This window comes from Amphiura filiformis, chromosome 1 (genome assembly GCF_039555335.1).
Source record: "Amphiura filiformis chromosome 1, Afil_fr2py, whole genome shotgun sequence".
In the NCBI taxonomy this organism is placed as follows: Eukaryota; Metazoa; Echinodermata; class Ophiuroidea; order Amphilepidida; family Amphiuridae; genus Amphiura; species Amphiura filiformis.
This window is the reverse complement of record NC_092628.1, coordinates 53,345,097-53,370,797: the sequence shown is the minus strand read 5'-3', so window position 1 is coordinate 53,370,797 and position 25,701 is coordinate 53,345,097. Positions and strand designations below refer to the sequence as shown.

General features: G+C 34.9%; 1 protein-coding gene across 1 annotated transcript; it reads right to left on the bottom strand.

The window, feature by feature from the left end:
* Positions 1-765: 765 nt before the first annotated feature.
* LOC140166488 (coiled-coil domain-containing protein 24-like) lies at positions 766-23,791 on the bottom strand. Its single transcript, XM_072189970.1, has 10 exons — positions 23,723-23,791; positions 11,219-11,485; positions 10,181-10,344; positions 8,762-8,835; positions 7,160-7,262; positions 6,720-6,812; positions 5,920-6,047; positions 5,520-5,637; positions 3,227-3,395; positions 766-1,175 (listed from the first exon to the last, which is right to left on the bottom strand). Exons 2-10 carry the CDS (start codon positions 11,363-11,365, stop codon positions 924-926), a joined length of 1,248 nt encoding a protein of 415 aa, XP_072046071.1. The 5' UTR covers positions 11,366-11,485; positions 23,723-23,791; the 3' UTR covers positions 766-923.
* Between the last annotated feature and the right edge of the window lie 1,910 nt (positions 23,792-25,701).

Below are 25,701 nucleotides of genomic sequence, written 5' to 3'. Positions count from 1 at the left end.
TCATTCATTTATAAGCCATTAAACAACAACACAGGGACATGCAGCTAAAAAGCGCACACCCTAGACATTCCACTATTGACCTTTGCAGCAAGGATCAGCTCCCCAAGTTTTGTAAGGGCTACAACGAGAATTACGAGATAATTAGCAGTAAGTTATTTGTCAGGGGAAGTTCAAGCTAGCTCAATTTTTACACGAGAACGTACCATCGTCAGGGTTCGAACCTGTACGCTTTCGCACCACATTGGAACCACTTTTCGATTGAGCTAACTTGACTACAATATTAGTTTATGGTGACAGCTCTCCACACAATCCATCAAGAGCTTACTATTAGGCTCTGCCAGGGTGCAGTCGACTGCCGGTTTGGGTTTTAGAGCAGTCCCTTACTGCACGGTCACATGTTTTCTTTTTAAAAGAAATGAAGACTACTCGAAAACCTTCAGCAGGCTGTGACTGGCACATGTTGCCTGCAGTCGTACATGGGTGTTCACCAAACACTGGACAAAGGTTGGAAAGAATTCAAATATGGACGGATCTTGTTCAAGCATACTGTACTCGAATATGGATGGATCTTGTTTCAAGTAGTACTGTATTTGCAGCTTACAGTGGCCTCCAACTTACATCTTGCAGAAGATAAATGATCCCAAAGACATGAGGACACAACAGCATCAAAGTACATCTCAGTGCTGTCATGAAATCTATCATTCTCATTCCAGGACATCTGGATGGAAATAACCTATGAAGGATGTCATCAATCATTTGATTTCATCAGGTTTGCATACAAAATGTACACATAGAATTTAGATGGATCAAAACTGAATTACCATAGAATGATGAGGTCTCATTTCCAGGCATTGATGTACCCTGTTTTGACATGCCTTCATGTTGCCTCGCTTCGATAATAATATGCGGATTGCATGCATTCATCACGATGTAGCTCCTTGTTGTGGCATATCTTTTATTCTTGTCCTAAATCTATTTCCAGGCCTTCCTGATGGAGGCTTTGTAGCAGGGGGAGGAGGTGAAGGCCTTAGTATGCCTCCTGTAGGAGACTTAGATACTCTACCTAAAACCGAAGTTCTACTATCAATTTGTTTGTGGGTTGCATTGTTATTTGTAGATATTGCATGACTGTTTGTTTCTCGAGATCGAGATGATATTCCTCTTGATGATATTGCCTGTGGGAAAACAAAACAAAAGATACATTCAAAAGTTACCTACTTGTGGCTGAGGTGTTCAACATTGCAAAAGTACTGAGAGCCCATTATAATACCAACCAAACTAGTGAGCAAAAAATATGTTTTACCATTATTCTGTGACATTTTTTACAGCACATGTTCATTCTTTTGAGACACAACTGATAAGTATCCACCACTTTTCTTTATTGACAAAGTTGAGTCAAAAGACCCATTCAGCAAATTTCAGAAATCAGTTCAGAAAATGTATGCAGTAAACAAAACATCACAACCAATCACACACTGGCAACAGTACATTCATTGAGCATGCTTTGGGGTATGATTGTTCACGCCAATCATGTAGCTTATGTGCAATACTTTCTTCTTACTGACGAAGTGTATACTGAATGATGTGTCCACTGCATGGTTGAAATATGCATTCAAAATTGCCAAAAAGTGATTGGTAGAAATGTTTTGATGGTCACAAATGATTTGTGTTTTTGGTAAAAGCCTTCCTGAAAAGATCTATACAGGGTGTGTCAAATTCAAAAGAAGTGTGTAAGAATTGGACAGAGTACAACAGAAGGAACTGTTAGACACTATATTGTAGTTTTCAAATGCACAACACAAGAGTATTTTTCCTTCTACTATTTTTTGTTCGCCTACACAAGGTTTGTAGCTCTTCATATCACAAACAAACAAGCAAAATATTCAGTATTGTAAGTATTCTTAAAATTCATTATGCAGAATCCAAATTTAAAACTACAACAAAACACTTCAAATAATGTTCAACCAAATTAATGTGTCTGAATATAAAAAAGTAATAATTGAAACGTGTTAAAATTATATTATAAATTCTAATAAAGTATTTCTTTTTTTCTTCTATTAAAGGAAATAACTACAAGTTAGTGTCAATCAGAAAATTATCTTGAAAATACAAATAATAAAACAAAGGGTTACCAAACAGAAGCTAAATACCAACATTTAGCTTCAACAGAAACAAAACATTCATAAAAATCTATAAATGTGAGAGAAATTAACTTAACTCCTTCCCCTAACCTGTATAAAACATTAACATACCAACTTTCCTAGCCTTCTAAACTACTGAAATGAAATGCATTTCCTGCACAAATAAAATAAATCTATATTACTACAACTAATAAGTCTACATCAGGTACTTCTAAGAAGTTCAAAAATTGCAAGAATACCTGCACATTGTACACAGTGAATGAGAGCAGAGATATTTCACAATCATATGCAACTGAAACTGTACTGCAAGTTCTTAAACGGCTTGGTCATATGCAGTTTGAATATCATTATGAGTTATTTCTGACCCCGAAGGAACTATTGCTGCAGGGAACATTTGGGACACACTAATTTCATGAAGAAGAGGAGCAAAGAAATTTGGCTGAAGCGGGATTTGACCGGCGACCTCTGGTTTGTGTGACCAGTGCTCTACCATCCAACCCTATTATGGGTGCTGATCCTAAATACCAATATCTTTGCTCAGGAGCTAGCCGGAGCCATGAAAACATGCTGTCGTGTGGCTGAGGAGCACACCCACATTATGATAAGATATTTTTTACAAATAATTTCAAGCAGTTTTACTTTTTTTTTTTTTTTTTTCATTTCACTAATTTCAAGTTTTCTAGAAAAGACTTGTAACAGGCAACAGCACTCGTTCAACAAGCTTTTCGAGGGGGAGGGGGGGCTAGTTTTAGGTCTGACAAGATGGGATTTCAGACAGTTTATGGACCCCTACACTAATGACACTGCTAAACCACCATACCCTGGTAATTGTGATGACTCCTAAATGATACAAAATAAAGCAATGTCTAGGAAACTTTTTGTGCTTAAACAGATTTTGAGATAGGAAAATATGACTCACTTTGCTATTTATATCACATATTTAATAGTGTACTATGCAATTGAGTCCAGAGTCTGATTTCAAATCTTCTCTGGCTACAATACTTACATCTTACATGAAGAATATTAACTAAATATGTTGTGTAAGATAGACATAATGATATCAAGCAGGACTTTAAGGTACTAACCTTCTCATTATTTACAGTTGTCACTTTGGTATTTCCTTTGGTATGGTTTACATTGGGGGAAGCTTTCACTGGTGAAGACCTGCTAATACTGGCAGAGGACGGCGGAGACGGACGCAGTTTGGGACTCGTTATTCTGATATTGGACGGAGATATTTGACTGGGAAGTTTTCTGTAGATAGAAGAACATGATTATTGTGACATTTGTGATGCGCCAATAATAATAAGATTCATACATCAACAATATTTTGGAAACATTAAACATCTCTCTCGTCTCTCTCTCTCCTTGTTCACAAGATGCTATGTATATTAGGGTGATTCAGAAATACAAAAGTTTTTATTTTTTGATAGGCCAACATCTAATTTTGTTCATTTTGGTGTAAAAATGCATCATGTAAAATTTCATAAAATTTAGATCAACTTTGAAGTTTTGTATGCATAATCAATAGGGTTTTGGTGCAAAAATTTTCTCCAACAGTTTTTTCACACAAAGACTCAACTTATGTGGATGAATTTCTCAAGTGTGTTAGATACACATGTTTCCAATGTAAACCTATCGGAAATTTAAATCACCAAGTTCAAGATTGTCTATAATAATGAAAAAAGTACATTCACTGAAGAGGGAGTGAATCCTCTCAGTAGCACTGCTGATAGTTCAACTTCTTGTAATAATTAATGCAAAGGCAGATGAATAAAGTCATGAATATTAACAAAGGCATATCCACTATCTATTACAGGTTGTTACATAATTATCTAGTAGTATGTAAGAAGAAAACCTCCACCACCAGACATCAAGTTGATATTGCAGGCTCCCATAATGCTTTCCTGCATAATGCTGGGATTTATAATACCAGTGTCTTTCTGGCCATTATGACAGTTATGAATAGAGCCATTTGACCATTCAACTCAATAGATACAATGCACCATGGGAAGAGGAGAGATGGACATTTTGTATTCTCTAAGTATTTCCAAGTGGATGACAAGATGAAAACACAATAGAGAATATTTATACCATTCATTCATTCAATTATAGGCTATCCTAATTATAATATTTTCCTGTGGCCAGAGGACTGGCCAAATGTTTTGGCTGTTCTGTCTACTGCTTTCCCACCATTGAAACAATTGAGATAAATTTTGAATTTTCTCCGCATGTCAATATTTTCATTTAAATTTTTTTACATATTTGTTTTATAAATACCTAAGACTACATACTAACAGTTTTATAGCATAGTTGGATAAGTTGATTATTACTTTCTGGTGGTTGAGTGAAAATTACCTAAAATCCTCATAGATCGACTTCACACACAAAACTTTACAACCCGGGCGCACCCTCTAAAAATTATTTGAATTTCATGAAATTTTGCATGATGTATTTTTACACCAAAATGAACAATATTAGGGGTTGGCCCGTTAAAAATCAAAACTTTTTGTATTTTTGAATCGCCCTAATGTATATCAATAGGAATATTCTTAAATCAGCAACCAGTTGATAATACCGCTAATATCAATAGGCTATTCCAATTGAACTTCCATAAACCCCCAGATGGAAGACATGACATTAGTCTTCCACACAGGGAGTGTGAATTTCAAATAGGGATACCTGAATGGGTGACTTCATATGAGATCTACAACCCCTGTGTTGGAGATTAAGGACATGTCTTCCACAGAGTGTGTGTGGATTTCAACTGGAATAGCCCAATGCCACCACACCATAATAGTTGAGTTTATTTGGAATCAAATTATGGGTATCAAGAGGAATATTAACAAGAAAATTGACTGAACTTGTGACAGGAGGCCTGCAAAATGACATTGTCATTGACTGTAGTCATCTCCTCCCCCCTCCTCCCCTGTCACAGCAAACATGTTATTGAATCTCTTAATCCACTAAATTTGTATGCGAAATTGCTTGATTGAACATTTTCTGTTATAGTAGTTTTCTGTATTTGCCTGTTTTGTCCTCCTTAAGCAATGTATTAACCTGATGAAGTTGATCCTCCCCATTATTAAAATAATTAATGTAGCATGTACTGAACAACTTTTAAGAAATTCCCAAAAAAATTCCAACATAATCACATAGATCTGAATACCTGGCTACATGATTTTTTTTAAAAACTTTTGACAACCAGGCTACATGATACTGATTAGAGGTTGTGACTGCTCTGAGGGAAAAACATGTTTAGAACAGTCTGTTAAAATTGAGAAGGTCCTATGCAAGCAACCTCAAATTGAAATGTGACATGCACATGGCCAGTTTTGATTTCATCAGGAGTCATCACATGCATGCAAAACAACTTACTTTGGCGAGTTTGGCAGTGTTCTTCTTCTGGTCTTAACTGAGTTTATGATGCCGACAGATGATGGTCTTTTAGCATTTTCCAATTCTTTTTCTAGTATGCTCTTTTCTGTACGCAGATCTGGGAATTCAATTATGTAGATAAATTTGTAATATTTAGATGCATAAATGTTTGCTATGAGTTCTGATTTGGTTATTCATACACAAAACTCGACTGTAACTTTCAAGTTAAAAACAACACTTCTAATTCTGTACACGGGTTCTGTTAGTAAAAGTATAAATTGTATGCTTCAAGATGATTGTGTGTTTAGAGGTGTGTTGTACCTATAAATGCCAGTGGGGCACTATTTTGGTCCCTATGTATAATAATTCACCTTTGAAATTATTTGGTTAGTATGCATACCTTGTAGACTAGGTTCTGATCTAGTAGACAGACGTGACTCCGACCTGAAATCTGACTCATCTTCAAGACATCCATGTAGAAAACTGATGTCTCTCTTTAGTTGGTCTACTTCATCTTGTAAAGTTGTCCTGTGAAAAAAAAACAAGAACCCCTGAAACTCAAAACATTTTGTCTGCAATGTTGTTACTACAAATACCCACAAAATTAGACTTGATGGCAATTGACTACCTTTATATTAAGTTTTGAGATCAATTAAAATATAACTTTATAGGTCCTTTCAGTACTTGAGAATGATTTCAGATTGAAGACATTACATAAACAAACAAATAACATAAAATTGCTGACATAAACACAAACACACATTCTACCAGAACTTTTCAGGCTGTTAATATTATTGAAAGTAATTACTGCAATCAGCTGGAAGAATTATAAAATGATTGTATTCCACTAAATTTCCTTTTTATAAGAACTTCTTTTAAAGAATAATATTTATATTTAAAAACATTTTGATAGCTCCTTGAAAAAATAATTTGCCACTGCTGTCACAATATGCAATCCATTAATATCATGGCACTTTACAGTAGATGCTGATCTTAGTGGTTGAGTAGCATGAGAAGTATAATGTAGAGGGTATTACTAATTGCCAAATCTGTGATAACCATCAGTCACAATCAGCTCCACAAAATTCTTAAATAGAACATTGAGCTGAGCACCTTACCAACTGAGCTATCTTGACCTACAATGTAAACCCTCAAAACATGTTTTTAAAATATATAAAATTGTACACATTATCCTCTTACCTAAGTTCTTGAACTACTTCATCAATCTTTAGAATATTAAGTTGATCCTTGACAGATTCCACTTGATCACTTGCACTGGATGTAGCTGATAACCTGGGAAATGATGCAAGAATCAATCAAAACATTTGGAGGGATATGAAACAAGCAATGTTATTATGGTACTTGTGGGCACTTTCCAACATTTTAATATTGGTACATTTATAAAAAGTTTGGGTCCTCTCACCAGAGATGAAGGTAAGATTGATGATTAAGGCAAAAAACAGCTTCAGTTCATGATCTCACAATACACACTGTTAACCACTCTTTGGGAGGACTATATAGCACTTTGACAAAGGAATAATCTTTCAAAGTTCCAAACAACATTGTTTGACTTTCATTATGCTATATTACTTATGTTGTTGGTTTTTATTCAATATCACTATGATGTTATGGTTACGTACATATCAGAGTCACTGCATGGAGTCATTCTCATAGGGGTCTCTCTTCCATCTCTTCCACTCATGGCTGTGCCAGGTCTTTTGTTGTTCACACCTGGACTGCAACCTGTTTGAAAAAAACAATGAAAGGTTTGCTTTAAAGTAACATGTGATATGAAAAGTAATGAAAAATATTTAAAAGATGTGCTAGTATACAGGGTTTTCTGGGTAATTTTCTGGGTATTTTAATGCCCAAACCAAACATAACTAAATAACTGCTATGGTGAGGAATAAATCGGCTATCACATACTTTTTTAATTTTGAAAATTGACCACACCTTTCTTGAAATATAAGAATTTTACAAAACTTCCTCAGTTTCAAACCTTTCCACAGATTCCAATATCAATCAATGATCTGTAGGAGTACCAATACTGTGCATGAGGCATCTGCTGTTATTTGACTCTGTGGAACGGATTGAAAATGGGGTAGTTTCATGAAATTCTTATATATCAAAAACAGAGCAGTCAATTATCAAAATTCAATCTTTCAGAGACACCCTGTACATCTACTATATGCTTTTCACCACCAAACAGCATGAGAGGCTATCATGTCATCAACATTCTACTCCTTTTGAGTTTCCTTCTTGATTTCAGTACGGTGAGCCACTTGCTGTATCAACACAATTATTAGTCTAGGTTTACTTGGTTTGGGTTTGCCTCAACAATGACTTGTGTCTACACTGTACAACTACCGTATTCATTCTAATAAGCGCCCAGGGCGCTCAACAAAGTAATTTTGGGTGGGCGCTAATTTTTTACCTGGTTTACCTAATTTTTTTGTTTGGGGCGTTTATTAGAGACAAATTTATGTATTGTTATAAATGGGTCCTGAGACATTCTAGTAGCTTTTCTGATGTAGAAAATGTATTGGAAGTTTACACAGGACTTCTAGTCTTCCAGCTATTTCACTGTATCGACGTCTATCCGTCACTTCAACATTGATGGTATCCTTTAGCAAATTGAAAATGCCCTGGTGGGCGCTTATTGGGGCATGGGCGCTTATTGGAATGAATGCGGTACATCTAAAAAGTGGATAAATTCTCATTCAGTAAAATTAGATGGATCACTATATTATCCTTGGAAGCTATATCACTGACAAGACACCAGCTGAGTTCAGTTACATAGCATAGTTAGTCTGTATTCAATGTTTTATGTTTCAATGTTGTTCTTCATCCTCACTTTTTCTTGGAGCACCTTGCCTAGAGAGCTCTAATTGTTTTTGCACAAAACATTTTGATGTTTCTTCCAGGACAAGATCATTAATGTGTACATCCATTTCAAAACCATGCACTTGTCAGCTGCTACATGTGTCTCTTTTTACATAGCTAGGAAATAATACCATAAGTGTAGGTCACTTAATTCATCCCCTTCACATAGCTTAGGAATACAGATAACATTCCTAAACTATGTGGCTTGGGGATATGAAAAAAGTGACCTCCTCTTGAGTTGAGTCTAGTATTTATTCCTAATTTTTATGTAAAATAAGTAGTAACCGACAAGCGCATCATTTTTATATGGATGTACACAAATATTACGGAGCTCTTCATTAAGCATTCACGTTCCTTACCTCTTGAACCACTATCTTCAATTGCATAGTCAATCACATCAGAATTATGTTTGGAGAGCGATATACCAGAGTCTCTGTAACAAGATAAACATGTGATTAGCATCAGCATGCTGAATCAAAAATCAAAAACACTAAGAAGGGGTTACAATCATCCACCGTTATTAGTTAATGACTTTCACCAAATCAAAGGTTTTCTCCAGTTTAACAACATTGGTTTATTCCATTTAAAATCCACATAACCCCTGTGGAAGATTTTGGAAATATCTTCCACAAGGGGAGAGTGAATTTCAAATGGAATTAACACATAGCAGCTCCATTTGAAACTCACTCTGCCTCAGGGGAAGATTCAGGTTGAATCTTTCTCAGAGGGTGAATAAAGTTCAAATGGAGCTGCCTAATGTGCTCATTCCATTTGAGATTCATACTCCCCCTGTGGCAGATATTTCCAAAATCTTCCACAGGGGCAGTGTGGGTTTTAAATGGAAATAGCCCAAACGGAAAGGGCACTGTATCTGATAAATAGTAACATTGTATACTCCCTCATCATTATTTTCACCTTGCAAATCTAACATCACTCCCAGAATTGACACTACCTCACATCATTTAGCTGCTGGTCAGTCACCACAAAAATACAAGGTTTGAGAAAGTGGATGGTACATTTAAAAATTAAGTCAGCAATTATTTTCATCTTTGTCAAAAAATATTTATCGATCTCAAACTTAAGGGATCCAAAATGAGCGTTTATTAGTTTAGACAGTATTTTTTGTGGGACATGAGAGCACCTCAGACCTATCGAATTGCATTCTGAATACTGAAGCATGTCTTTCTGATATCAAATAATTTTCATTTTTAAAAATCACAATATAATACAAATTTTATGACAAATTATAAAAATTTGATATTTTTCAAATTTTGATATATAACAGTCCTCGAAAGTAAATTATATAAATCTAATGATATATTCTTAAAGTGTATGTAGCAGGAGGAAAAGCCGACGGTCAATTGAAAATTTTGACCTTTCATATTGAAGATATGGGTTTTTTCCCCAAAAAGACCTAATTTTTTTTGGTGTTTTGAGGGAAAAAATCCATATCTTCAATACGAAAGGTCAAAATTTTCAATTGATCGTCGGCTTTTCATCCCACCTACATACACTTTAAGTATAAATCATCAGATTTATAAAGTTTACTTCAAGTACTATTAAATATCAAAAATATCAATTTTAATGATTTGCCATAAAATGTGTATTAAATTGCGAATTTCAAAAATCAAAATTATTTGATATCAGAATGACATTCTTCGTATTCAGAATGCAATTCGATATGTCTGATGTGCTCTAATGTCCCAAAATAAATACTGTCCAAACGTTCATACCCCAGCCCTTAATGAAACTCTTTTATTGCGATGTACATCGCTCACCTTCCTTCCTCCTTGGCCTTCTCCCTTAGACTCTCTAGTAAAAGTCTAATATGGCTGCACAGACTTTCCCTAACCAATGGTGGTTCTGGTAGAACTGGTACTACAGCCAACTCAGCCTCCATATCATCTCTGTAATCTCGCCATATATCTAGCAGAGTAGACACCTAATTGGAAATAGTGTATTGAATATATCAGGTGAATAGGAACATTTTTATCAGCTCTGTTTGAGTGTACATTATTGTAACATTGTTCCTATTTGTATAAATATCAATATATTTGTACATTTTGTTCAGACCAAGGGACCCTTTTGCATGTTGGTATTTTCGTTAATATCATGTTATTTCACTACTTCTACGCAAATAGTTTTATAGTACTACACCCCTGATAAATTTTATGACTAATTTTGTATTTTTTTCCAAAAAATAACTACACACTGGTAACAAAAGTTCTACATGTATATATTATAGGGGCAATGAATCCAATTACTTCACTGAAATTTCAGTGATTCAAGACAAGTGGTTCATGTTAAGAAATGAGGTACATTCTAGCAGTACCTCTTTTCTTATATCATAAATAACATACCGCTTGTCTTGAGTCACTGAAATACCAGTGTAGTAACTGGATTCCTTGCCCCTATATACATAACGTTTGTTACCAGTGTGTTATTATTTTTTGAGAAAAATTCAAAAATAGTCACAAATTTATCAAGGGGTGTAGTACCACCTTAAAATAAAACTATTTGCCATAGAAGTAGTGAAACAACAGGATTAATTACCATTGCGACGTGTCTACACTATTCACAAATATTGAATGTATTCCCTGCACTAGATGTTACTCATTATAACTGTTCCTCTACACATTGCACCATAGATTATTAGAGAACAGGGATAAAGATCTGGATCGTAATTCTATAGAAAATTCACATTATGCTGAGTCCATGTATAATTTGCTCTTTAAAAAAAAAAGAATCATGAAAATTAAACCCTCGCAAAAATAACCACTTATACAGTACTTTGTATAAAGTCATTATTCCCTTACCTCACTTTGCAGATCCAAGCTCTCTTCTACCAAACTCATCCCCAGTATATCCCTGATTTCTTCCCTCTCTCCTGGTGATACATTCTCTTCCACCAGCTTCCACAAAGACTGAGGTGGTTCATATGCGTCATGGCTATATTGAGTCATACTGATGCTGTATAAGAGACTCAATATTTCTTCTGTTTATTCATGGGTGAGTTTTGACAGGTGAAATCATCAAGAAAATTATTAATTATACCAATCCGCAGGTTCTTATGAACATCCTTTCTGTGGACAAATTGAAAGTTAATTAAGTTTAAAATGGTTTAGTTGTCAAAGGCTGCAAATATTTATTTATTTATTTATTTATTATTCATTAGGCATTTCAACAAAAATATACAGCAAAATTAGACCAGCAAGCAAGGCGAGGGCTGCCAGGGCCCAACAAAAGTGGCAAATAAAGCACTGACATCTAAAAGATGAGTGGACCCCACCCTTGCAAGCTGGTCATGAAAATAAACAAAGTATTGCACTATAAATACACATAAAAATTACAAAGATTATTAACACATTAAAAGTACAAACATTTTTTAAAAACAGCACTATGTTAAAATTGCCCATGGCGTAGGCCTACACATGGTACAAGTATGATTTGTGATTACAGGAGAAGTTTTAGTAATTGTCAAATTCTGCAACCCTAAAATTGCACACCCTGAACATGTGATGCAAAATTCATGATCATATGGTACTCCCCTTGAATGAATTGGACATCTCCTAAATACAATTCTTGTTGTATGCATTTGTCTACTTTTTCCTCTTTTTTTAAAGATTTGTTAATATTACGACAATGTATGCTCCAATTTCCCATTTCAAGCAGCCAAGCTGATTTCTGATTTTGCAGTCTCGCTAGACCTTGCTTGAGAAGTCTATACTAGCCACAAATTTGCTCACCGATAGTTTCACATTCGAGGCTAGAGACCATTGCATTCAACACCTAGTCGGATTCACTGAAGCATGACACTGTGTAAAACAATGGAAGTTCAGAAGTAAACACAGCCGATCACAGTGGGCAATATCGCATCAAAAATGTTGCTAAAATTTCACTTCAACAAAATTTTAGACTGTTCAAAATAGGCATATTTAGATAGAGTTGACTCATCGAAATAACTTTCATCCAAATTTCAACATTAACACAATAAATAACATCCGTTGCAAAAAAAGTCAACGCTGTCCGACTGAAAAACGATAGCAACGTTGTCTAGCATCGAATGTGTAACTATTGTGTCATTGTGTGCAAATTAGAAGCTAGAGTTCTTGAGTAAACTACCACGCTCTAGGTGTGGTTTGAGCAGCAACATCTATTTCACTAGACCACATTCTAGTGTACGGTTTAATGAGATTGATCTCGCTAAACCACACACTGATAGTGATAGCACAACTGATCAAAAACATCAATTTAATTTTAATTTATAAGGAAGGCAAAGTAAAATAAATAACATTTTTTCCCGCAATAGCATGTTTAAGGGGTACTACACCCATTGCATTTACTACACCCATTGTTTTTTTTTTGCATTTTGTGAAGAACTGAGAAAAAAATTGGACAAAGTGGTATGCAAAATGAATCAGCACGTACCAATTTTTGGCTTCTACCTTTTTAAAGCATGTAAGCTACATTGATACCGCACAGTGTCATCGCCCCGATATCTTCATGGCAGAAATCGCCATGGTAGATTGAATCCGCCACCATGCATGGCCATTATTTATACATATCGACCTGTTTAATAGTTCAGTCACATAAGGCCCTTCGCACTTGATTATTAGTTTCCTGTTTACCGCCCGCGTCCAAAATTTAAAATCTCAAAATAATTAATTATTTTATTTTTATTTCTAATTTTCTCCTTTAAAATAACTTTCAACTACTTCTACTTGCCATTTTCTGACTTTAATAATATCAACAATAATGATGAATGAACAAAGAGTACAACTCCACCTTCACTTATTTATAAAATCAAATGTTGTTGTGAAATAATTAAATGCCCGCTCTATACAAAACGAGTCAATAGTTGCTTGTAATAATTCAAACTAAATAAAGAAAATAAAAGATAATTAATAATTAATAATTAAAAGTCACCTCGTCCCTCTTTCAAAATCTTCAACAGGAAACTAATAATCAAGTACGAAGGGCCTAATAGGCTGAAGGACATCTGACTAAGGCTACTGACAATAGCCCCGATTAGCTCGGTGACTAACCTCGCTGTGTGTCAGTCAAGCATGGTATGCCATAGGTAAGCCCCGGCAAAAAACGCAATCTCGCTTTTCTCGCTGCAATTCTCGCTATTGAGTAATTATCTCGCTTTTACAAGCAATAAAACAAGGTGTTTTATGTCACAAAATCTTCCGAAAATCATTGAGTTCCATGCCGTGTTGACAATTCATGTCATCAAGTAAGCTTAAAATGCACTCACCAGTGTGGTTTCAGTGCTTTAAAATTGGTCTCTAAAATGTCATGTCAAGGTAATTGAATACTCAATTATAGTAGTTTATTGTTAAATTTATTAAACTGAGAAAGGATTTCTAATGTAAACAACATATTGAGGTGGAAATTTATTGAATTTCTGTTTACGTTTTTCGTCCTTCGATCGTGAGTCGGGCGCCATGTTTACATACATTGGACTGCTTAGACTCCCAGAGGGCAGTATTTTGTTTTGTTTAATTTTTAATTTTTCAATTTTTGGCGGCGATTTTCCGGGAAAATCTGTTTTTAAAGCAAATTTGGGGTAAATCTTGCTTTTTATTTTTTCATATCTCATTTTTTGCCTTTAAAAATTGCGTTTTTTGCCGGGGCCTAGCCATAGGTCATATTCTTTTAGACAACCTTCACGATTGGCCTATACACTGCGCTATATAATTCGGCACATATAAATCAGAATTATTGCGGAATTATTGTCAGTTTTTGACTCAAGACGCAAGCTACTGTCTCAAAGCGCACGCTAACGACTATCATATCTGTTCAAAATGTATATTCATGTGCAAGCCGGGCAAGGAACCACATCTGGTTTCTTTATACTGAAATCATTTACGGAGATATTCATCATTTTCTACACGGTATCCAAAGATTTTCTTCTCATATCAAACTGGTGCATAGCAAATTCACGTGTATCGATCCCGGACCCGGGTATTTATTTTAGTATCCCTGCTGTACCAAGTAATTATTAGCCAGGCGATGTCGGTGTGTACCAATGCCACCAATAGAACAAGATTTGCGCCTTCATTTTGCAAACCACTTTGCCCAATTTATTTCTCATTTCTTCACAAAATGCAATGGGTGTAGTACCCCCTTAAACTAAGTTGTATTAATTTTGTGCTTTTGATCGCAAAGGTCAGACATTTTTATTCCCGATTTGTATTCTGCACTATTCAGCAGAACTTTGACGATAATTTTGCATTTTTGGGACACTAAATTGCATTTGATCCTTAATCTTATTTCAACTGAGTCTTTAATTAGCAAGCACAATATACCGATTTTATATCTGATAATCTGTCGGTCCATGCCACGTCACTTCCGGTTGATGATGCGACTCAAATTTCAGTGAAAACAAGTCCTTGGTTCGATTTTTTGTTGATGATTTCTGTCATTGGTGTTGTGATTAGAGACTGACCGATCAGGTCCTTATCTGAATCGGCCGATCAATTATCTCTTTGATCTGCCGATTCGATCGCCGATTACCAGTTCGCCAATTGCAAAATGGCTGCCATCACCGTGAGTAAATTTCACCCGTATGTTGAAAGGGTACTTGTACGCAAAGTATTACCATAATTATGTATGCTCTGACCACAAAAAAACACACTCCCATATGCATTTAAAATACTGAATTTGACCATGATTATTATAAGCTCAATTTACCTTTTCCCCCTGATGTCCCAGTCCATCGAATCATTCGATCGCCCCATTTTAATATTGTGTTTACGTTCAAGTCAGTGTGAGTTTTGCACACGGCCCGTAGCTCTCGCCAATCTGACACGCACGTGTGTAACCCGGAAGTGTTGAGTTTTGCACGCGGCCCGTAGCTCTCTCCAATCTGACACGCACATGTGTAACCCGGAAGTGTTGAGTTTTGCACACGGCCCGTACGCACGTGTGTAACCCGGAAGTAAGAACTACAATTGTAATGTGCATGCGGGGAATTACCTGATTATCTCAGCTGCGTGCCTGAATCACGGTATGATTTTATATATGTTTATCGCCTACAAAGTCAAAGCTTACTCTTTTGCTAAATTTCGCTTGATTTAACTAGTCTAATTCAAAGAAATATACCAATAAATGAATACTTGTTAAGCTTCAACAATTACTTTCATGATATTGGGTGATCGGTGCATTACATCGGCGGATGAAGGAAAAATCGGCCGATGCAGATCACTACCGATAAGCTAATAATCGGCCCGATACGGAAGCTACCGATCTGATCGGTCAGTCTCTAGTTGTGATATAATATATTCGATAGCAAATAGTCAGTGGAATCAAACAAGTTTCTAAGTTTTCAGAGTGGACTGGAAGTTACTTACTTGATTTATCGTTTTATATAAATGACAAACCGACAATTAAATTCCATGGTCGAGTGTTGGTTTTTCCGAAATTGAATTTGGACTGGACTAGAACAATTTACATCGACAGTCTCCTTCACAGCCAGTTTCTGTCGTTGATTACAAACCGTGAGCCATGTGAAGCTTGGGCTTAAGTCAAAGTGCCCTAAGACTAGAAGCTGGACCGACAGAAGAATACATTGATTGATGATTGATGACTAGTCCGAATAATCACCCTTATGAAAAAACAACGACCAAATCATGATCGTAACGATCAAATTCTTGATCGTTACGATCAAAAAATGGTCGCGGCGACCAAAATTTTGACCGTCAACGATCGTACGACCATAATAGGACTGATAGAGAATGGTCGTAGAAATGATCGTAACAAAAATGTTGGTCGTATTTTTGGTTGTAATCCAAATATTGGTCGTAAATTTGATCGTTTTTGAATCCAAATATATTTGGTCGTAATTATTGCTTTGATTGTGAATACAGTTGATCGTATTTTTGGTTGTAATCAAAATTTTGGTCGCTTTTTTGATCGCTTTTTCATTCCAACTAAATTTGATCGTATATTATGATCACAATTTTGATGGTTGTAATTTTACGATCATTCAAGATGGTCGCAATCATGATACTTATATGATCTGAGAATTACTATAAAAAATTCAAATTCATCATTTGAAAATTACAATCACAAAATTTTCATAAGATTAGGAACACCTATAAATCTCAATCAAAATCATGAAAATGACCAGATATTATATTTAGATGAAATTTTCCTTTTTTAAGCCATTTTATTTCATAATCAATTTATTTCCACAGTAAAAATTGCTTTTACAATAAAATTGACTTCAAATGTTTAAATACAGAGATATGAAATACCACGCATAGAACATAATTCCTGAAATATGTTTGTTGATGCCACTTTGGCCACTTGTTCTGCATGAATTCGCCATGCACCCTTAGCGTTACATCGTTATATGTTATTACGACAGGTGCACATTACAATTGTGTAAAAGTTTATGGTGATAAAATATGAATTGCAAAATAAACATTGAATTTAAAACAGGCAGATATCATGCAACGTACTACTTCAAGTTAATTGAGCTATTAAGCTGAGCTATTCATGTATAGCAGTAAAACATAGTACTACTGCTAGCAGAATATAAGGTACTGCATATTGTAATATCAATATGTTATGACTAAGTATGATGATGAGTATATACCTTACATACCAGCCCGGGATAACAGCAGATTGTCTTTTAAACCAACTATAGTTTGATATTCAAACTTATTATAGCCTTCAGCTTCATGCAGCTACTTACAATTAAGAAATAAATGTCCTCAAATAATCATTGCATATTATCTTATACAGCACAGCATTTCAGCACTCACTTGTTGATGTTGCATTCTGTTTTATCAGCATTAACTTAGTGACAGCTAGTAGCCCATGACCTTTTGTGGTTCATATCCATTTTAATTATTAATTTTTGACTCATTTTTCAAAAAAAATTTACAAAATAAAAGTGACTAATAATTTTATTATCATATATGCATAAATATTTGTTACATTTTTCTCCAAAAATACAACCAAATAATATTTTGAAATAAAAATTTTCTCAAGGGTCAAAGCCCGTAGCCCCCATACAGCCAATCACAATTCACATGGCCAAAGGACATAGTATATTCAAAAAATTGGATGCATGCAGTCATGGCAGTTGCAGAGCATGAGAGATCACAAATAATATGATATATCTTTTGATTTAAAAAAGTTCATGAGAAAGAATGTGAGAAATATGATCTCTGCCTACATGTATAAGGACCATCCAGCCAGCGCAGGTAGTATAGTGAAATGAGATGGACATGAATGATGAAATGAGTGTAGCATATGTTAGTTACATGTACATGTAGTTGTAGGTAAGCTTATTAAAGGGCATATGTATTTTTATGGAATTGAATGGTCATGATCAGATGATGGTTGGCAATTAATCCTTTCTTTGCATGCACCTGGCCTGGATCAGGAAATTATTCTCTTCCATTGTCTTCTGCAACTACTCACACATCATGATTCGAGAATCGAGAACTTTTTACTTTAATAATAATGTTGAGTTATAATCAGTTATATTACATGTAACTCATGCAGTTTAGTTATATTAATTTTTATAGGCTTATACTACATGTACATGACTTTGTTTTAAAGATGAATTTAGGCCTAAGTGAATATCTTGTCCAGCATATATACCATTCATAACTGTTGATGCTTTTCTTGGACTTATGAAAATAATTCAGGGTTAAATGGTGCATGCATGGTTTGTAATGCGTACTAGTGAGTCATTTTCGGTCGCAGCAGTGGGAAATTTTACGATCATTAAAATATTGATCGCGATAGAAGCAATCAAATGCAGCGATCAGAAATAGCAATCGTAATAATGCGACCGTACGTAATAATAGTCGCATTACACAAAATTACGATCATTATTTGCGATCAAAAAAACGATCAAAAGTTGGTGCATATATGGTCGCATATTCGCGATCAAAATTACGACCATTAATAACGGTCAAAATAATGATCGCTGGGGTACCAAATGTGATCAAAATTACGATGATAAATACAATCAAATTTTGGTCGTAATTATGGTCGCAATTTTGGTCGTAATTATGGTCGCAAATTTGGTCGTAATTATGATCGCATCAACATGGTCGTTCTTTTCATAGGGGCAGACCCAGAACAAAATATTAATTTCTGACATGATCGTGTACTGGGTCTGAACTGTTTCCATATGAAATCTTGATGGCAAATTGGACAATAGAAGCACATGGTTCTACGTGACAGCTTTTTAATCCCTATTCATGTTACGTGAATCACGCTATTGTGGACCATCCTTCTGATATTTGAGTGTTTGGAGAAGCGGAACGGTTTTTTGTCTACCTCTCTGTTTGTAAACAAACCAGGAGGTCGAAATCGTCCTCCTTGCCGAATACGAAAGTCAGCGTAATAGTACGGCACTAATTGATGACATTTTAAAGGAAATTGTTCACATTTTTGACGTTGACCTGCGCAAATCGCTGATCGTAAGTACATGGATCGAATCCATGGGTTCCTGCAGTCACCCATGGAAAACAGGGTACTGAAAACCAGTACACAATGTTCATATGGGCCATGAGTTAGTTTGTTTACATTGCAGTAATTCCTTCAGAATAGTCAATACAGATTCCAAACAGATAAAACTTACCTCACATCAGTTTTAGTTGCCCTTAATAACTCCAAAATGACATGACATTGAATTCTATTTGCTCAATTTCATACCAAAATCAAGGAAAACATGGTTTTGTTATTGCAAAATAACATGGAAATCATGCAGGGTTATATCTGGTCACTCCACTAGGCCACTTGAAGTAATCAATATTGGCACTTGAATGGCGTGACTCAGTAACTTCTGCCCATTGTAAGACTGATGTGTTGTAAACTTGATTGCATAACATTAAGATTGCCAATTGATGTCCTTTGTATTTGAGTTTTCAATTATGGGAGTACTTCTGTCATTGATGTAAACATTGACAAAAAATATCAACAAAACATGCTACTGCACAACTCTATGCCTGTGTGTGTGTGTCTGAGGGCCGATCTGAGGGCTGATGACACACATTCGATGGGTGTAGATCGTAAGTATGTATTTCCCATAGACATCCAATATGGTGTAAGCCAGTCCTAAATATACATGTCATAGCCATGGCGTATATAGGACTGGCAAGCGAGTCTTGAGTCTAGACATTCATCATCATGATCATCTGATCGGTAACTGGACATTTCATCCCCTCGCATTTTCATCCCCTGGACATTTCATCCCCTGGACATTTCATCCCCTATGTTAAAACGCTATTGTAGCGTTCTTTGAGCGTGACAGTAAAAAGATTGCATATGAATATAATAATTGTTTAGGATCTTTAGAAGGAAATAATATCTTTATTTAAAATTAGTCTTATTTATCCAAATATGGATGCACTGTGTTCTGTATGAGCTATCAGTATCACCAGCTGATCACGCGTATAAAAATCGATCGATGTTGAATGGCAATAGTGCAATCAATTTACCTATTAAGCGGCGTGTAGGCCGTGTAGGCCCCCTACACGGATGATTCTAATTCAGTATTACGCCTAGTATTATTATTAAAAGTATTATTATTTTGTTATTTTACCGGGGTAGGCCTATCGTTATCATTAATATTTTTTTTATTATTATTTATATTATTATACTTTGTTTTTGTTGTTGTTGATATTAGCCTGGACTATTTAAGCTAAAGTGTGTTTCTTCTCTTTCTTCCTGTTAAATTTATGTATTTATTGTGTATTGTTTATGTATCTATAGGCTGTTAATTTATTTATAATTATTATAATTTATGTATTTATTATTTATTTTGTTTGTTTATTTATTTATTATTATTTACTTAGTTGTTCATCTAACAAAATTAGTACCGGTACATTTTTATGGGAACCATGTATCTGTTATGTGGATAGTATGTTATATTCTTATAGTGATCAAATATGTCTGCATATAGGCGGTAGGCCCTAGGGAAGGATCATGGCAATATTTTTGTATTGTCCACTTGATGAGGTGATTAGATTTAGTGCAATGTCGTGTTATACAATAGGAACAATAGCCGTCAGCCGAATGGTTACAGGAAGTTGAACTCTTTCAATCAGTGGAATCTATATACATATAACTATATTGCCAGTTTTAGTCGCCCAATTGGGCGACTTTTGACTTCCGTCCCGCGACAAACAAAGTGCTCCCGCGATTTCGTGACATTTTGGCTACTTTGAAAATCTCACCCGCGAAATCCATTAAATAGGCCTCTTGGGCGATTTTTGAAAAGCCGACTTCAACATTGTTGAATTGGATATCCATAGTCAATGGTCCTTCAAAACAAAACCTCCAAACAACTAATTCAAATAAAAAGAAAACATTCTGTGGTCAGTGTGCATCCAAGTATGACAATGGGAAACAAATGAAAGTTGATACACGCGCAGGGAGATAAGGCTTAATCCCATGATTATCCTTAGAATATTCCCATATCAATTCTTATAAGTGGCTTAAGACGACAAAAGTGCCAAGCGGGGGCCAAGTTTCTCTTTTCATGCAGGTTCACTTGGGTTTATTAAAAATAACATATTCATGTCGTTTCATGGCTCTGGGGAGTGGGGCAGTGGCTGAAAATAGGTTAGTCTACATTACCAGTCGTTATCTATTTATTTATTTTTATTTTTTGAAAATCAACTACAAAAATGCATGATGTAGGCCTACGAAAAAAAGAGGTTGTTTTGGGGTTAATTAAAATATCACTAACTACATGACATTATACATTGGCACGGGGGGGGATGAAAATAGAAAATAGCTTAGACTACATTACCAGTCGTTATCCACGGACCCGGGAGGGTGTTCTGGGTTGATTGATTGAAAGTTGACTGAACTTAAAACTCATGGTTATAAAAAATTGTACAAAAAGGAATGGTAGGCCTATACTATTTTTTATTTCACGTTTTATCAGCAAGAAAGTATATTCGTCCCAAAGTATATAAGGTTTCACATAAATTTATCATGAAATTTAAAAAAAAATCGGTTAATGACAAGCACGACCCAAAATATTATGATGCATCCATCATCATGCACAAATCGGATCAAATCCTTTAGGTATTTTCGAAATGAAACATTTGTCAAAAATGAGGAAACCATCAAACCACAGTAATGACAAAGTTGAGCCCCATTAAAATACATCTAGTTGTGACGTGGTATATCAAATGGAGACACTTTTGGGCAGGATCGTAAATGGAGAAATATAAAACTACCCTGTGGTGATTTTTTTCATAATTTGGGTTTGTTGCAAATTGTTGATGTTAATAATGTTTTTAAAACATTGTCTGATAGTTTCAGACCGGAATATATATGTTGTTTGAATTGTTGGATTAATGCAACAGCTCCTAAAATAAATAAATAAACAAACAAACAAACAAACAAATGCAATAGTTCCTAAAAAATAAATAAACAAACAAACAAATTAATTAATTAAATAAACAAAATAAGTAACCACATGATCTTCAGGTGAACAAATAGGACTTACATGTATACTCGACTGACAAATTATGTTGATTAATATTTTTGAGCAAGTTTGTATGGGGTGAAACTGAGTTTGTCTTACTTTTAGAAAATTAATCTAGAAAATTTAATTTAGAGAAATCAAATTTAAATATTTGCGGTTGTGCGATTTTTTATAACCCGGTCTTTAAGGGCCATGGATTGTAATCCATACAGATGCAGAGTGTAATCTGTGTAAACTCTGTCGGGAATCATGTAGTTCAAACTTTAAAGTTTCCGGTGAGGGGGGGGGGGCACTCTAATAGTAAAATGACATGCATGTGCGGAAAACCCCAAAATCAGTTCTTTCTGCACTTTTTTAGCCATATTCTAAAACTTGGTTGCCGATCTTATAACAGTATAGAGTGTCCCCACAAAATGGTCTTGGGAGCAAAAAAATGTCTTTTTGGGTGAAAACAAGAAAAAAATGGATCTTTGGAGGTGGTGAAGGGGATCTTTGGAGGAAAGTAAGAAAAATAAATGGGCAAAAACAGGAGAAAAGAACAAATATAATGCAGATATTTATTATCAGTTGAACTGATGGAATTCCAGTATTTTGCGTATAGTAGGCCCCCTACTCCTTAGTCTTAACCGTTTAGTATTAATTTAATTCTCCTACAAGTGTAAGTTCTAACTACTTTTAGAACCTTTTAATCGCACCTTATCAGTGATAAGACTATGGTTAATGGTTATATTACAGATCCCCGAATGATTATATAGGCTAGTTATATAGATTCCATTGATTAATAGCACACCAGTCAATGATTGAAAGAATTCAACTTCCTGTAACCATTCAGCTATTGTTCCTATTGTATAACATGACATTGCGCTAATGCACCTCATCAAGTGGACAATACAAAAACATTGCCATGATCCTTCCATATATGCAGACATATTTATCAATATACAATAAACAGATATTAAATAGTATTAAAAATGTACTAATTTTGTTAGATGAACAACTTTAAGTAAATAATAATAAAATGAATAAATAAATAAATAAATAAATAAATAGATAAATAAAATTAATTAATTAAACAATACATAATAAATACATAAATAACAGGAAAAAAGAATACACTTAACATTAAACAATAATAAATAGTCTGAGCTATCAACAACAAAAACCCACAGTAAATAATAATAATAATAATAATAATAATAATAATAATAATATGCCTAACAGCCTAATAATATTAACAATAATAGTAATATTATAATGATAACAATACTCACAGTAATAACAAAAGATATGCGCGTATGCACTGTTCAATTTAGGTAAATTCATTGAATGTATAAACTATTATTAACTAAATAGTAATAGGCCCTAGCTGCTGCCATTCAACATTGATCGATTATTATACGTGTGATCAGCTGGTGATAGCTCACACAGAACACGGTGAATACATTGGATAAATAAGATTATTAATTTCCTTATATTAGTTCCTTCTAATTAAGTTCAAGATTCTAAACAATTATTATATTCATATGCATTCTTGATTCACTGTCACGCTCAAAGAACGCTACAATAGCGTTTTAACACGAGGGGATGAAATGTCCAGGGGATGAAGTGTCCAGGGGATGAAGTGTCCAGGGGATAAGTGTCCAGTATTCATCTGATCATGTAAAAAAAAAATTCAATAAACAAGCTTATTCATTTTTAAGCTTACTTGAAGTTAGTACAAGTCACGTCCGTAAAATTTAAAGTTTAATACACATATCAAACACCAAAGAGTTCAATGTTACATAACCAATATCCAAAATATAATACTATATAAAATTTCTCACAATTTTAAGGTTATTTTTACCTTGTAGATTCGGTCCGGTGATGGTGTTTACATTGGCAACAAAATGGCGGCGCACTGCTAAAAATAGTCCCACAATGCAACACTCCATCCGACAGACCTCAAAATTGATTGATTGATTGATTTAGGCCAAATTTTTTTTTTAATCTGTTGGTTTTCGTCCCCAATTCAATTTCTGGAATTTGACAGATTTTTTTTAATTAAAAAAAAATGCTTTAGGGACCGTTCACAAACACTGTAACGGGGGGGGGGGGCTGATGCAAAAGAAATATTCGTAGGCCTATGGTTTTTTTAGGGCCCGGGACCTGACATTATTTTCATGGCCCCACTTTTGGCTATGAAAAATGAACGTCACGTCAACCCCATAGAAAAGAGTGTAAACTCATGTTCTCGGATGTTCTACCATGGAATAGTAGGCCTACTCTTAATATCTCATTTCCATGGTTCTCGGTGATATCCCCCCCCCGCATCAGAGGGATAAAAAAATTCAGCCCCCCCCTTTTTTTTTTGGCATCAGGCCCCTCTGGCCCGTGTTTGTGAACGGTCCCTAAGGAAAACTTATATGTACATTATAAATAAGTTAATCAGACAAGGGATCACTAACACTTCCAAGTCTTTTTGTGGTATTTGCCTACATCATGTACCGTAGGCCTACATAGGCCTACAGGGGTTTCCGACCTCAGAATCTCATGCACACTTCAAAAAAAGAGAAGAAAAATTGCATCATCATCCTTTCCTCGAGCACTACCGGTAGTGGTGGTGTTCAATTTTTTTAATTTCAGGCTATTTTGTATTTTTTGCTTCAAGCTTTATGTTTTACACCCTCGATCCTCGACTCTCTACGTGTAGGCTAGGCTGTTCATGGGCCTACACTTTATTATTACAAGGATTGTAATTATCAATTTCAGATTTAAAATTAATCTTATAGATTAATCTTAAAGATTTGATTTTAAATCTAATACATGATAAGTCCCTAATCACAATCCTAAGGATTTATTTTAAATCCTCGACATTTAGAGTGTAGGCCTACTCCCAAAACCTTTTTAACCCCCTATTCAGAACTCCAAAATATGTGACCCGTACATATTTTCCGCCCCACCATAGGGTAAATTGGGGTAAATGGAACGGTGGGGGTAAATGGAACGCTGAGAATACAATTCCCTCAATCAAGAAATAAATTGGGCAACATCATACCGACTGTTCCATTTACCCCAACGCCATACGTTCTGCTTTCGTTTCATACCCCAAGCGTGGGTTTACTCGGTATTTGAGTGGAAGAAAATCTCAAATGTTGTCACTGACCTTGAAGTGGTGCTACGGTTCAGTGAACATTACTAATTTAAGGGTATTGATTCCTAAATATTTGAATGTTGTGCTGAGAGTTGTCTTACAATATTGGCAATATGTTTGTTTTCTACAATAACATAAATGTTTTAAACAATAAAATAGCAGATTTTAATGATGAAATTATGCAAATTAATATGCTAATTAGCTAATTAATTAGTTTGGTGTTCCATTTACCCCACAACAGATCCACTTGGGGTAAATGGAACACGGTTGACTGACTTCAAATATATATAACATGTTAATATTTTTTTACTAATTGGTTTAATTATTATGAAATTATATACTACAAATAACTAATTCATGGTAGATTAGGCCTCCTATTGATTTTTTAAAAATCTGAAAACCATTTTTTCTGTTATGTACCGAGAGAAAGTGTTTTTTTACGTGGTATTTTACCATGTTTATAAAAAAAACATGAAATAAAATTATTTTTGTTAATCTTTTGTTTAGTCACAAAATATATGTTAAATAAAATATTCTGATGTCTTTTCAATGTAAATATAGCTATGAATGTAGGTTCCTTGCAAGTAATGCCCCTTGTTCCAATTACCCAACCCACTGTTCCATTTACCCCAATTTGTTGGGGTAACTGGAACACCATGACCATGCATGTATTTGGACCGATACAAGAAACA

Bases quoted from the DNA above. Each gene is read 5' to 3' on its own strand.
- LOC140166488 (XM_072189970.1), bottom strand. From the start codon at position 11,365: ATGACTCAATATAGCCATGACGCATATGAACCACCTCAGTCTTTGTGG. The intron at 6,813-7,159 runs GTACGTAACCAT...ATCATTTCCCAG, and splicing joins CCATGCAGTGACTCTGATAT to GTTATCAGCTACATCCAGTG. The intron at 5,638-5,919 runs GTATGCATACTA...TTGAATTCCCAG, and splicing joins ATCAGAACCTAGTCTACAAG to ATCTGCGTACAGAAAAGAGC.